Raw genomic sequence first — 14,984 nt, 5'->3', positions numbered from 1 at the left:
TTATAGATTCTAAGAAAAAGAATATTCTAAAAACAAATATGAAATGTTATAGTTGGAAAACAGCGAATAGGAAAGATAATGAATGGTTTGTTTTATATATATATATAGGATATATATGTATATAGTGGTAGGTCGGGCTGTTTTCCCCTAGACAGGCAATGTTGGTACAAAATTTTATCAGGTGACGTTTAAAAAAAATAAATTAAAATAAATGGAACACTAAAAAAAAATGAATCCAAACATTTTCGAAAAAAAGGCTGTGCGCAATAAAAAAAAACAAATAAAATATATATAAAAAAAGAGAAAAATCAGAGATAACAAAGCAGAATTTAATAGAAGAAAAACATAAAAACATGGCCAAAAAAAACCAATGGTTGGTTAGGGGTTTTAGCTGAAGCTAGACTGATTTGATAATGGTTGGACAGGTTTGCAGATGGTAAGTGCAGAAGAGATTGGAATATTCTAAATTGAAAGCTCAGGAAATAAGTCCGCAGTTGGCGAATGGGTTGTTACGAAATGTTATAAGTATACATAGGAATGAATTTGAATACAGTTTATAAGAGAAAAATAAACATTATTGAGTCGCACATTGAGTCGAGTTCTCAATACCCAAGAGCACATTCCAATTTCCACTTGGAAATGTTTGTTTTTATCGCAAAAAACAGTCTGAAAATCAGGGGGTTACCTCCCACTGATCTAAGTACAGGAATGTAACGTGGAAACGTTGAAGGTTTTGTTGAGGCAGCTAAATACGGATCGAAGTTCCTGTTGGACAGTAGGATGATATGATTGCTGCTTGGCTAAGCTAGAGAAATTCTAGCTTTAACACCCACATTTTTTTGCAGCGGAAAACCCTACGATTTTGAATGAGCTTTCCCAGCTACACACACACACACATGCACACAACAACCCCGCTGCGAAAAAAGGCAGAAAATATATTATTGCAAATATGTTAAGGTATTAAAAACAAGATTTAAATGCCAATTTGACGTTGAATGCCTCAGTCGGTTTGGAAAATAAATAAAATAAAGTCCAAAAATATTAACTTTCGAAATGCCATTGAAAAACGTTTGTTTTTAGAGCCCAGCCCCCAAAAGAGCACACAATGGGACATATTTGTGTGTGTTTTGCCACAATAATAATTCATAAATAACGAATACAAAAAAAAAGGAAAAATTAATATTTAATGTTTGCTGATTCATGTGACAAATTCGAAAAATACAAAAATATTACTACTTTTTACAAAATCGGAAACGAAAAATTTGTGCTGCCAGGCAGCTATGTAATTTGTGGCCCCACTACCCCCACACACCCATGGGGCGTGTTTGTTCGGATTTTTTGGTGTTTTTATTGTTAAGATAAAACAATTTTACACATATTGAACATCTCTGAGTGTTGAAGTTTTTCCATCAATATTTAGCACCGAAAATAATCAGAATTTTTAAGCGAGAGAGTGCCAACAAAAGAAAAACAAAAAGTACTAGATATAATATTTAACGAAAAAACGAAAAATTGTACCTTGAGAATGTCCAAGAAATACTACATATAAGAAATGTTGGAAAACCTAAACGATACACAGCTGAACAATAAGAGAAAGATATGGAGAGAGTCCTCACCCCAAAAAAAAAGGAAAGATATTTCTATATTCTATAGATACATTCAAACATTAGTTGTGTTTTGCACATTTTTGTAAACTTTACAACACGATAAACAAAACCGAAATCAAAAACCGATAGATTCCAAAAATAAATGAAATCGCGCAAAGTTATATATTACGATATATATACCTACATATATATATATACATATTTACAGGATACATAATTAATAAACCCGTTTTTAAAACCCGTACAAATATTAAACGTGTTTTATTTGTAGTTTATATTTTTATTTGTTTTAGTAAACATTTATTTCAACACTTTTTGGTTAATGGAACAAAACACGGTGAGTAAATCAATTCTAAAGAGTTAAAACATAAAACCAAGTTGTGGCTAATAAATGGAGTCACCACTGTACTGTGTGTGGTACCTGAGAAAAACCAGAGATACCATAGAATTTTTTCTGCCAATTAATGGATAATAATATATTCACAATTTTAGAATATTGTGATTATCGATTAAAGATTAGTTTTTACATAGAAATAAATTCCCAATATTTGAATTATTCGAATTAATTTGTGGCAGAGTCTCTGCTCTGCCCTGAAGCCTAAAATTGAACAAATTTATAAGCTAGTCAGCAACATAGTTTTCCAAATACAGTTCTAAAAAACACAAAATACTCACACACAAAAAGTAATACCCTTTAAGTACAAATTTAGTGATAGATAGATACATTTTCTATGGCGTTGAGATACTTTCTTTTCAGCTTAAATACTACTTTGTTCAGCTATTGAGACGAGACACAAGGAACCATTTGCAATATATAAATATTGCGCAATCTGAAACAATAAATGCTACACAGAAAACAACAACGAAGACAACGACAATTGACTAATTATTGTCTTTCCTTTTTGCACATTAGGGGTCATGTGCAATGTCCTTACAGACCCTTGTTGAAGTAGACACGCTTGGGCACATTTCCATCGGTTCTCTTCTTCATATCCTCATAGAGTTCCGGCTCAAAGGTGCGCATGGTAGAGGTGTCCAGGGAGCATTGCTGCGGGAAGAAAGCACAGGCTGAGGGCACCATGAAGCAAAGGCTGAAAGGCGAACAAAACCAGCATTCATAAGATGTGCTACATTTGGCTAAGTGTAGATCTACATACAAGCATCCAACCATCAGTGTCTGGAATGGAGCATTTATCCACTTGATGCGCCTGTAGGCGGGCAGCTTCTCCAAACGTTCCATGATCAGTGGCAGTACCAGCATGCCCGGCGCTGCCATGGCAATCCTAGATATGACCACCTCACTAATACCCTTGATGGCAGCCAGACGACTCTGGCCCACAATCTCACCCTCCGTGTTCTTCACCTCCACACCGTTGAGTATCTCATTCTGTCGCATCAGCGGAATGTTGACACAATTGGCCGCTGCCACAGCAGCGAATGGCACAAATCTCTGGAACAATGGAGTGGCCTTCTTGGACCAGTAGTTCTTGCATCCAATGGCAGCAACCAAGGCCGATGTTGTGGCCGATACATAGGCAACGCCCAGCTGCGTAACACTTGTGGGGGAATTGGCATTGCGATTTGTATAGTTGACGACCGCATTGAAGGACTGATTGATGAACTGCCAAAGCACCACAGCCGGCACAGTCCGATAGAAGGCCAGCATGCCGCCCGTGATTAACATGCCGCCGGGCACCTAAACCAAAGCGAGACAAAAGATTCTACATAATCGACAGCGTGCGAGAAAATTGCTTAACTATTACACATTCATGTTTCCTTCTTCCTATTTTGTTTTGTTTTGTTTTGTTTGGCAACTCATTCACGACGTCAGTGGACACATCACGAGACTTGCCTGAAAACTCATGCGACCGCAAAAGTTCTGCAGCTCCCCGGAATCGGGATGGAAGGCCGAGGTATACAACTTCATGTTGTAATGGACATCCTCCGCTTTGCCCGGCACCAAGGACTGCTCTCCCCGGCGATACTTTTCAATCATTTCCTTGGCCTCCAGCAGACGTTCGCTGGGCTGGACCACTGTACGGGGATCTGTCATCCAGGCATAGTACTTGAAGCGTCCCACAAAGGTGGTGAGATCGTACAGCGGCTTGTCCACATCGATAAAGGCTATCATCAAATGTTAGATGATATGTCAATATGTATGTAGTTCTTAACTTACTTAATTCCTGAGACATTTTGGTGCGGCAATTCGACTTTGTTTAAGTGGCTTACGTAAGCTCGTTTTATATGCCGGTTTTTTTCCCAACTACTCTTTTGTTGCTGTTTTCAATTGCTGCGCACTGGCGGTGCTGTGGTCTGAGGTGTGTACTCAGGGTTGGGGCTGTTGCTATCAACTGATTGAAATCCGCCCGTCTGTGCCAGGTGCGTGCTCTCTGCCAGCTGTTCTTTTCACTTTTTCTGCTGTCTAATGCGGTTCAATGTTGTTTTGTTTTCTTTTCTTGGCATTGATCCAAATGCAAATTTTTGTGCTCGTCTCTTGTTGCCTTGTTGCGGATGCGAGTGGCGTGTGCTTGCTCACAGCGACAATGCAACCATTTGATTGGGTTTGGAGCTAACAATTTAACCCAATTTAGCACGGATTTGATTACTAAATTGGCTTTGCTATTTGCTTGTTGCTGGCGCTGCCATACTCGAGCGATTCGTAGTTGTTGAGGGTTGCCACACCATAACATTTCATTACTAATTCGTTTTGAACCGCTGTGGCAGCCCTGGAAAATATGTATCGATATGCATGCAAGCAGTGTTGTACAAAAATCTGGCCATTGTTGTTGTTGTGTGTTGTGTTGTGTACCGTTCTTTTCACTTTCGTTGCGTGTTTTGTTGCTGTTGCTAATTTATGTTTAAATAGAGCATCGGCTGGCATTGTGAAACATGCTGTTTAGCAGCAGCAACAGATAATAATAGACGCCACACAGCTCTCCAGTGAGTGAGAGAGAGGGGAGGAGGCTAAGCCAGCTGTGTGTGTGTGTGTGTGTGTGTGTGTGTGGAGTTGTGCGAAACCGGAAAAGTAGCAACTGCTACCAAGGACAGGCACACGTACGCGGATGCTAATGCATAGGCGAATGCGGACATTGCCCTAAGCTTCAGCACACAACAAAAATGCGTCTGTTGCAGCTGTTTTTGGCGCTGTCGCTGCTGTGCGGTGCCATCTCCTGTGCCAATATCCTGGCCGTGCTGCCCAGCGTCTGGAAGTCGCACTATCTCTTTGGACGACGCCTGCTGCAGGAGCTCGTGGCCAGTTCACGGAATCATTCGGTCACGCTTATCAGTCCGCATGCCGTGGAGGCGGGTGGAATGGATGGCGATGTGGAGCTGCCAAACATCAGGGAAATACGCATTGAAGGGCTCAAGGAAAACTGGGTGGGCATGGGCATGAGTTTCGAGCCGGAACAGATGCGCGCACAGAGTGTGATGGAGCGTTTTACGCGTCTCATCTATGCGGGCACCACCAATGTGGATCTGTTGCTGTCGGATCAGCAGGTGCGAAAGCTGCTGACCAGCGGCGAGCAGTTTGATCTTTTGATTGTTGATTTGTTTCTAAGCGATGCCCTCTTGGGGTGAGTAGAAGCGAAGCTTCTAGCAGCAGCAGCAGCAGGCACTTTACTGATGATCTACCATTACAGCCTGGCGTACTACTATGGCATACCCACCGTTGCAATCAGTCCCACCGGTGCCAATTCCTGGCTAAACAACATGTTCGGCAATCCACAGTCCTCGTCGTTGGATCCGAGTAACTTTCTGCCCTTCACCGAGCGCATGAATACGCAACAGCGCATCGTCAATAGCCTGATGAGCACCTTCGAGCGTCTGACCTACAAGTAAGAGTCGTCATCGTAAGCCCAGATAGGATCTGCACTAATCCCTCGCATCTCCACACAGCTTCTTTCAATTGATCTCCCAGCAGACAGTCTACTCAAAGCACTTTGAGCTGCTCGTACAGGAATTGCCGCTGTATCGGGATCTCACTAAGAATCTCAGCTTGGCTCTGATTAACTCCCATCCCGGCTTGAGCTATCCGCGTGCCTATCTGCCCAATATGCTGGAGGTGGGTGGCCTGCACTTGACGCCTCGCACGGACCAACTCCAATTGCCAAACGTAAGCCTGGAAAATGTGCCATTAAATCTTTTTGCTAAGCTCTCGCTCGTTTCCCTTTCAGCATCTACTTTCCTTTATGGAGGCTGCAGCGGGTGGTGTCATCTACATGAGTCTGGGCGCCGATGTCCAGACAGCGCAGCTGCCCAGCGAAAAGTTGGCCATATTCATGGATGTTTTTGGTCACCTCAAGGAGTTCCATTTCGTGCTCAAGTGGGAGAACGAGGATTTTGTATCGAATCTGGAGCTGCCGGAGAATGTGATGATTGCCAACTGGTGGCCACAGCAGGCCATATTGTCGCACTCTCTGGTGAAGCTGTTCATCAGCAGCTGCGGCCAGTTGAGCGTTTGGGAATCCATAATGGGAGACACGCCCATTCTGGCCCTACCCATACTGGCCGAACAGGAGGTGATGGCCAAGCGTCTGCAGCTGCATGGCGTCGCGCTGACGGTCAACTACGATGCCATAGTCTATGATGCTCTGCTGCATGGCATCCGGCAGCTTACGCTGAACACCAGCTATGCGGAGAGCTTGGCCCAACTAAAGAAACGTCTAGTGGGTGGTCCCTCGCCCTCCGCTCTGGCCGTCGGGCAAATTGAGCTCATTCTGGACTCGGGTGGCGCGGATTTCCTGAAGTCCCATGCAAATACTCTGAACTACTGGCGATTGGAGGGCCTAGATGTGCTCGTGATCATCACCATTGGCTTTGTTGGCATTCTGACGGTGCCCTTTCTGGTAATTTCTTGCATCCTACGCAAATCCTACTACAGCGAGACGTGCCAGCAGCCGCCCTATCGGTCCACACTCAAAGTTGTGGGCAGGGTTCATAGCTATGGCGAGCCAGGACATTTCTCTACAGCCACGTCAACAGAGCCACTGAGACGCACGCGCTCGGCCCAGTCGCTTTCGGCGCGCTCCAGCTCCTCGAGCTTCAGCTCCACAACAACAGCATCTACAACACCGTTGGATATGACACCACCGCCACCGGTGGCGCAACTGCTGGGGCATGTGCCGTCGCCATTGCAGCTGTATGTTAATCAACAGCAGCACCAGCAGCAGCAGCAGCAACAGCAGAAATACTCAAAGAAAGCATCACAAGATGACAACACAGAACGAAGGTTTTCATAGCAGAACAACTCAAAAACTGTATCTTAAACAATGCATATTAGTCTACCGTTTAGGGTTAGTTGTTAATGTGTTGTTGTTGTTAATGTTCGTGTGAATTATGTGGAATTTTGGTTTATTTTTTAACGGCTAAGTTGTAAATAGTTTTTAAATATTTTTGTGTGTTAGTCCCCCTCAGAAAAATATTTTACTCCGATATATTTTACACAAAACAGATTTTATGTTTATGATATTATACTAGGGTTATCCTGCCCCTTTTTGTCACAATACCTTCCCCTCCCCCACCCCATTACAACTTCGATTTGAAGACTGAGCAATATATACCTACTACATACATTACATATTAATGTATAACAATATGATGACAAAACAAAAAGCTTGACAAAATGTATTAACAATTTGCAGTTAAACTGCAATCAAGTCAGCTTTCGTTGTATACTAAATATTGGATCAAATATGTCTAAATGTCTAAAACAGAATCAATCTCTGAGCTTAAATGGGTCCTTATTTTTAATGGCAAATTTATGCTTGCAGATGATTTTTAGAACACTTTTAGTACATTTACTAATTCTAGATTTATTGTTTTTTGGTTAGTTGTTTTTGCATACTTAAACAAAACAGACGATTCTTTATTAAGAACCGCAACCAAATTGTTGAATAAAATATGAGATAATCACAGCTTGAGAGAAACGTTTTTCTTGGATTTCTATGGGAAATAGTCCCTCAGCCCTTCGATATAAATATTTTTGGGAACCGCTATGACCAGGTCACTTTATCTTATTTCATTTTAAAGCAGAGATCGTTAGGATTATAATTTATACTACTAAGACTACTAATACTATTAGGAACAGACGATGAGGCAAGGATATATTATGCTTAGACATTTCGCCCTTTTTGCAGTATGGATCTCTGGCTTAAGAGTGATATATGAAATTAATGTATTTAATGCACATCTTTATTTAAACAGTTCTTCAGCTTGGGAGAAAATAAAACTAAAATATTTTAATGGCATTCTAATCTAGATAGATGCAAAGCAAGTGGGAGAGAGAAAGAACAGTTAACGTTAATTATGGTTTCAAATGGATGCAGGGGCAAGGGGGCGTGTCTAATTAGTTGACTGCGCTGCGGCTAATGTCGGCCCGCTTTGATGTGCATGGCGGCGTGTGCACTTCATTTAAGCCGAGTGCGGCTCAAGTGTCTCTGAGGATGTGCCGGGGATGCATGCAGGCAGGCAGCCAGGAGGCAAACGGGTGCCATGCCACGACAGTTGTTGCAGCAGCAGCAGCAGAGGCGGCCCCCCCAGCTCGAGTCAGGGGCTGGGGCTCAGTGGCACCTGTTTGCATTCAACAGTCCAGGCACGTAGACAAAGAGAAAAGCGGAAAAGGAAAACGGAGCCAAGAGAGGGTGGTGAATGTGTGGCAAGTGGGTGCTGGGTGACTTGTGGGTGGCACATTTTCAGTTGGCTTCTCTTGGCTGCTGCTGCCTGTTAATAAAAGTGTAATTATGCACATATGCCGTGGGTTCGAGGGTTCGAAAGAGACATCCAAGGGGTGGATTGGGCCTAATGCACTCGCTTTGGGCTGAGCTTTTTTTATGCGCATATTTTTGGTTAGACATTGGAAATTTGATACGTACAGTATACACTCGCTCAAGCCACAAGTGACATGCCACATGAGGCGCGCGGTGGACATTCCCAGAGCGTAAACCAAGTCGAAAAGCTGCGGCCAAAAGCAAACCGCAATCTTTGTCGTTGTCACTGTGGCTTGGGTGCCAGTTGTGGTATTTGTGTGTGTGTGTGCGTGTGTGTAAGCTTTGATTTGAGCCTGCTAAAGGCCTTTAGACCATAGCAGAGATTGAAGAGAGAGATTTTATCGGCAAAGAATAATAAGTGTGACATTTTTCGGGCTAATAAAATTGGGAATTAGGAAAGTTTACTTGGTAGGAACAACTTTCATGGGAAGAAAGTTTTGAAACTGAAAAGTCGACTGAGATTCGCAAAACAAATCCACCCTTAAGTATTATATATGTAGAGCTTCTAAATCTTCTTCTTTAAGATACAGTTCTAAAATAATTCATATCCAACCATGTCTAAACGTAGTCAAACCTATCCTAGTTATTCGTAATAAAAGGATTCAACATTTTCCTTTTTGCACATACATTTCTATACCCAGAGAAAATATCCACGAAATACGAAATACGGCCATGCCAACCCATTCCCACTCCCTTTGATTGTCAATCTTATCAACCGGAAAGTCCGAATCGGTCGTCCATCAAAGCTACACTTGTCACAGGAGGCCCTGGAGGCTGTGTGGCTCTGAGTTGGCTGGGAATGGGAATCAGAATGGGAATGGAGCGGCGGCGGTGACAGATGAACGGAGTTGCTATCCAGCAAAGGAGAGGCCATAGGCATGACAGGCCTCGTCGCGAATGTCAACCGCAAGAAGAGCAGCGCAACGGAGTCAAGTGAAGTCTTCTCGCATTGACAGGCGGCCACAGCCACAGCCAACAGGGAAGAGGCGCGGCTCCGCAGAGGAGTGAAAGAGGGAAAGATGGCAAGAATTAGTGACATTCCAAGGGTCTCACGTTACAGCTACTATGGGAACGGAACAGAAAGAGTTTGAATTGGTTTTTTGGCCGGGATTGGTATGGGGATTGGGGATTCTCCTCCATTAGCACTGCTGTCAAAAGACCAAAAACCCAAGGGGAATGCCAATGGGGGAAGCACTGCATCAAAGAGCCCTCATTGATCAGCAGCCAGCAGCCAGCAGTCAGCAGCCAGTGTTGTCATCATCGTTGTCGCTGCAACTCCTTTGAAGTTCGGGCTACAAAATTAATTGCATGCTACACACAAATCCCTGTCCCACTTGGCCGGCCCCACCACCACCCATCACCATCTGGCAGGCTAAAAACTAAAAACTCTAAATCAACAATCATCATAACTATAACTATAAAAGGAGTGGGGGAGTCGGAGTGGAGTCCAGCTCCATACAGCAGTAGCGGGGTGTGTGTGTGTGTGTGTGTGTGGGGGGGGGGGAAATGCTATGGCTGTCAACATGCTTCCAGTCCTCCTCGCTCCATTTCCATTTGGCTTCAACACTTTTGCTGCTGGAACACTTGACTTTTGCCCGGACAAATCCCACGCAGACAAACACTAAACATATGTAGATATGCATATGTATGTGTGTGTCTGTTGCATGCCACGCCCCTGCATGTGCCACTACCCCCTTTGGCTTTGGAGTTTCCGGCTTTTGTGTGCATTTTGCACTCTGTTTCAATTTAATTACTTTCGAGTTACGCAACAAGGCGGTGGCAGCAGCAGCAGCAGCACCAGCAGGACAAAGTTTTACAGGATGTAAATGGAGCTGAAGCAGTAGCCGTAGCCTTAGTACCGGGCATGATTTAGATGTTCCTTAGATACGCCTGCTCCTACCTACAAATCTCTTCCCCGGATTGAAAGTCTTTCCACTTGAGTTCTGAGATTCATAATTTACAAATTAAATTAAATTAAATGTAATGAAAATCCACAACCAAAAGGAAAGGTTCACTCACATGCAAGCCGAAGTACCTGAGGATCTCCTCTCCTGTAGGAACGTTCTCTTATTTTCGTTGCAGAAATTTACATTTATCGATTGCTAAAGTCCTGCCAGGAGGCTTTTTCCAGATTTCCCATTACTGGGGTTTTCCTTCTTTTTTTGGTGACACACAAAAAATAACAACAAAATTTGCATAAACGTCAACAGCAGCGGCAACAGAAAAAGGAACCATAATGGTGGCAGCTGTTGCAGCAGCAGCAGCAAGGAAAAACAACAGCAGAATATGTACATAAGTATGCGGGCCGGGGGGATATGGTCTAGGTGGTTTTGGTAGGAGAGAATCCAGGGGAGTCCACTGCTTTTCGTTTTATGAGGCGAATCAAAGGCCAATAATTACGGGCATGGGCATGGTATAAGGACAAGGATGGTATAACATTTTCAAATGGTTTTTTGGGAATGCCAGAGCTAGCTACAGTATTCAACCGTTTTGATTCCTTAGCAGAATAAAGTTCTGAGTGTTTGATCTTTCCATTGATACATCAGATTTATCCAACAATACTTGGGCCATATTCGTACATTTTATTCTCAACAGTTCTCATATTAATTGAGATATACGAGTATTAGAGGTTTCTAATGATTGCTGATAGATTTAATTATTAAGAATAATTTATGGCCTCAGAAAAAAGGCAGATTAGATTGCCTAAAATTCATTGATTGGGAAATAGATTCAAATTTAAATAAATAAATTCAAATTATCGATGAGGAAAGATTCTGGGTAAAATAAATGATCCAATGTAGATAAATTTATTCTCGTTGTAGCGTTGGGAATTTATATGAAATAAATTCAAAATATTCGCTTTGGCTTTTTCCCTTATATGGAGTGAACCTTCCCACCTTTATAATACCATAACAAGTACTGATGTGCTCTCATCTAAATCTAAATATATAATGCCCCCCCAACAGCAGCATTAAATATTTATGAAAAGCTCAAAAGTTTCATCTGCTGCCCCACCGCCTCTCCTTTGCTTGTAATTTCTGCCCCATTTGAGGGTACCCCAATGTCCAATGTCCATTTCTGGCTTGGTCAAAAAACCCATTCTCAAGTTACTCGTACTCAAATGTTTTTTTTTGGGGTAAAAACTTTGTTGTGGCTGTGGTGTGCTGTTGCACAGTGTCACAGTTATGAATGGGTTGGTTGGTTGCAACTTTAAAATGCATTCGAACACGGCTGGGTAGGAGCCAGAGGAACCCAGGCAGGAAATGTATCCCACATAAGGACCAGAGCAGAGCAGAGCAGTACGGCAGAAGGCATTTCCTGTGGCAGGCATATCCCGGCGCTGTGCCTGTGCCTGTGTGTGTGCTTTTTGCAACGGTCTCGCTCCCGACTCCCCTCTCGCTAGATGCAGATAAGAGGCATACACACGCTTGTCAAGATTTGCTTTGATGTCTTTTTCATGTATTCCGACTTTGGGTGCGGCCCTGCCCCCCACCTCTGCACTGCCCTGCTCCATCTGTCCATCTGTTTGGCTCTTTTCACTCTCTTACATCTCCCTCTTTCTCTCTCTCTCTCTCGCCCTCTCTTTGGGTGTGTGTGTGTGTGTGTGGGTTGACAACAATTAAAAAGTGACGGGCACAACAAATTGCTGTGCCACAGAGACAGGCAAGAAAAAGATGGATAGGATGGCAGCAACTTACGGCTAAGTAGCAGCAAATACAAAAAGCAGAAAAGCAAAAAAAATCTCTTTTCAGTCAGCATTAAAATTGCCTTTTGTTTATAAGAGGGATTCCCTGCACCGCACCCCCCTGCCATCGCCCCTTTTGATTTTTGCTTTGAAGTGAAGCATTTTCCGCCTCTCTCCTCTCCTCACAGTTGTATTTTTGGTAGCGTAGAGAATTTTATTAGCAAAAAGGGTTGGGTTTGGATTGAATTGAATGGGGGTTGGGGTTGGGCGTTGGGAAAGCGCTTTGAAGTTCAAGTGTAGGCGCGTTGCGGCCTCATTGATATATTTATTTCTATGTAATTTCGTATGGTTTTTTTTTTGTTATTTGCTGTCGGACATGAAACGATCGGAGCGTCGCGTCGGAGCAAAGCATCGGGGCGTCACAAATTGAAATATCGCATCAATTTTTGCCATGCCGCCGCTGCTGCCGCCGCCGTCGCGCTTTGTAATAAAAGTAAATAATAATTTAATAAAAAACCGCAAAAACACAGCACAGCACCGCGCACAACACAGCAAAAAAAAAAAACACAAAAAAAGCGAGTGAGCAAAATCAACCATTAAATGCGGGACGGCAAAGAACAAAGCGATGGCAACGGACCAACAAAAAGCCGACAACAGCTGGGCCCAAACCCTGGAAAGGGGGGAAGAGAGTGAGTGAAGGCAGGAGATGGTTGTCGAGGTCGAGGGGGAGGTGGCAGCGCCCTCTATGTGTCAGTCACCATCCCACCGCTGCGCATGCGCTTGGGCGATGTGTGTGGCTGGCTGTCTGTGGCCGAGATGCCGCCTTCGATGCCAACGCGCTGCCAACCGCTTCAAATTGATTTGAACGAGCGCAAAAGCTTTTGGACAAGTTGATAAGACCAACCCCGGACCGAAGCGGATCGGGCCCGGCAACGTATTCCTTTGTAGTTATTGCTGATTTTGTTGTTGTGGTTGTTGTATTTTTATCTCTCTTTTTTCGCACGGGTGGCGGTGGCTTTCGACTTGCATGAACTGTCCGAAGTCGAAGCCCGCGACTGGGCTGAAATGTCGGCGCAACATCAAAAGGTGTGTGCCCCCCCTCGCTCCTGCCGTGTGTGTGTGTGTGTGTGTGGTGGAGGCCTGCCGGCCATGCTCAAATGAGCATGCACATGCAAAGGGGCAGGAGGATCGGGTCAGGCTGTTTGTCTGTCCGGCTAATCAAGCATCAACTTCATCATCATCATCATCATTGTCGTTGTCGGTGTCGTCGTCGTCGTCTTCACGGTTGCATTGCGGATGCAGCGTGAACAGTTAGCTAGAGGGGCAGCTATACGCGCTGGGTGTGATCAGGGGTTGCCTAGCAAGTGAGTGGAAACAAAGGACACACAGAGCGAGCAATATGCCCGCACATTCAGGACTACAGCAGAAGAAAAATATGATAAATCTGTAGAGTCTACGGGTTCTGAGACATTAAAAGGGAAATGGGAACTTAGAGGAAGTGAGAAGAGAAGAGTACCCAAGAGAACTCGCTGTTAGAGCCAAGCCCAGCAAGCCCTTTAATTTTACATTCCATCCAATCATCTGTCATCATCAACCACATCACTCCACACCACACCAACAGTAACGTCTCAATTCTCCATTCCTGCTGCGTGAGTCCTTTCTGCCCAGATGGGCGAGGGAGCGGGCCACGGCTCTTTTGAGTTATTACAATCAAATGGGCACACGTGTGGCCACCGCCAGCCCAATGGCCAGTAAATCACAATTTTTGGCATGACGTGTAAACAATGTTATAAATCAGAAAACCGCAAGGCACCCACAAGCCAGCGGACCATATGGCAACAGCAGACAAGATGCAATATGCAGGAGACACCTACGCAGGCAGGGAGAGAGAGAGACAGAGAGAGATGGGGGCGCCAGGATGCAAGTGACGCATGAAGCTAAGGCAATGCAGGAGCCTGCTTTTGTTGGTGCTAAAGGCACTCAGTTAGTCAGTGGGTGGGTGGAAGAGGGAGAGTCTCTAAGATTTACAGCGCTCTCAAATAATTGCACTTTGAGCAGCAAAATTCACGAAGCCTCCATGAAATTAATGGGATTCATGTTCACCATGATTAAGCCAAGCTAAAACTTAAAGCTTTCCCATAGAGAAATAAAAATCAACGATCTTTAAGCATACAAAAGAAGACAGAATTGTGCATCATAAGAGGGCCAGTTTCAGCCTTTTAATAGAGAGAGCTATTGTCCTGGAATATTTGGAAGAATAAAATAAATTTATAGTACCATCTGTAGGAGCATTGGACCATATTCTGTTCCTCTGTATTTTCAATGCAATTATATTTCTTCTAAGCAACTAATAAACCATATGGTAAGTGTTTCCCCAAAAGATTCCCCCCTTGAACTCTACCTCTGTTATTCTGTGCCACTTCAGAGACTCTAACACCAATACAAAATTGTACCAAAATAATAAATAACCAAACTTTGTCTTCTCCGCCGATCGAACCGTTCCCCTCTTCGTCTTCCATTTCGACTGCCAAACATTGCCCAACAAATCAATTTACATATATAAGAAATTAAAATTGTATCCCAAAATGTTTGTGAGTTTCAAAATAATAAAATGACGAAAGATGTGCCACAAAGAAAAACTTGGAGCACACCAGAAAATTGATTTTTGTTAGGGACCCCCAGACAGACAGATGGATGGATGGATCTATGGATGGTTCTTTGTGGAGAAAATGAAACTGGGTTCGTCTCTCTTTCTGTTTGCAACGGAGGGACCGAGAGTATGCAGAGTGTCCGCTGAGTGATGTGCGCATGGATAATGAAGCAATGACGGCATGAATGACCGAATGAGGCGGCAACCTCTGAGCGCCCGAAGAGTTCTCTCCCTCAAAGGGGCAGCCGCCGCCGCCACGCCATTGCACGACTCCG

The 14,984-nt window shown here is 43.9% G+C and overlaps 2 protein-coding genes across 2 annotated transcripts; one reads left to right on the top strand and one right to left on the bottom strand.

The window, feature by feature from the left end:
- Nucleotides 1-2,117: 2,117 nt before the first annotated feature.
- LOC111071262 (sideroflexin-2) lies at nucleotides 2,118-4,257 on the bottom strand. The gene is made up of 4 exons (XM_022362510.2): nucleotides 3,784-4,257; nucleotides 3,460-3,731; nucleotides 2,765-3,303; nucleotides 2,118-2,698 (listed from the first exon to the last, which is right to left on the bottom strand). The coding sequence occupies exons 1-4, from the start codon at nucleotides 3,797-3,799 to the stop codon at nucleotides 2,539-2,541; spliced, it is 987 nt and encodes a 328-aa protein (XP_022218202.1). The 5' UTR covers nucleotides 3,800-4,257; the 3' UTR covers nucleotides 2,118-2,538.
- Nucleotides 4,258-4,598: 341 nt separating this feature from the next.
- On the top strand, nucleotides 4,599-6,847 carry LOC111071258 (UDP-glucosyltransferase 2). Its single transcript, XM_022362505.2, has 4 exons — nucleotides 4,599-5,182; nucleotides 5,249-5,443; nucleotides 5,505-5,721; nucleotides 5,783-6,847. The coding sequence occupies exons 1-4, from the start codon at nucleotides 4,725-4,727 to the stop codon at nucleotides 6,845-6,847; spliced, it is 1,935 nt and encodes a 644-aa protein (XP_022218197.2). The 5' UTR covers nucleotides 4,599-4,724.
- Nucleotides 6,848-14,984: the final 8,137 nt, after the last annotated feature.

Source organism: Drosophila obscura, unplaced genomic scaffold (genome assembly GCF_018151105.1).
Source record: "Drosophila obscura isolate BZ-5 IFL unplaced genomic scaffold, ASM1815110v1 contig_1, whole genome shotgun sequence".
Classification (NCBI taxonomy): domain Eukaryota; kingdom Metazoa; phylum Arthropoda; class Insecta; order Diptera; family Drosophilidae; genus Drosophila; species Drosophila obscura.
Note: the sequence above shows the minus strand (reverse complement) of the source record. Positions and strands in the feature narration are given on the sequence as shown.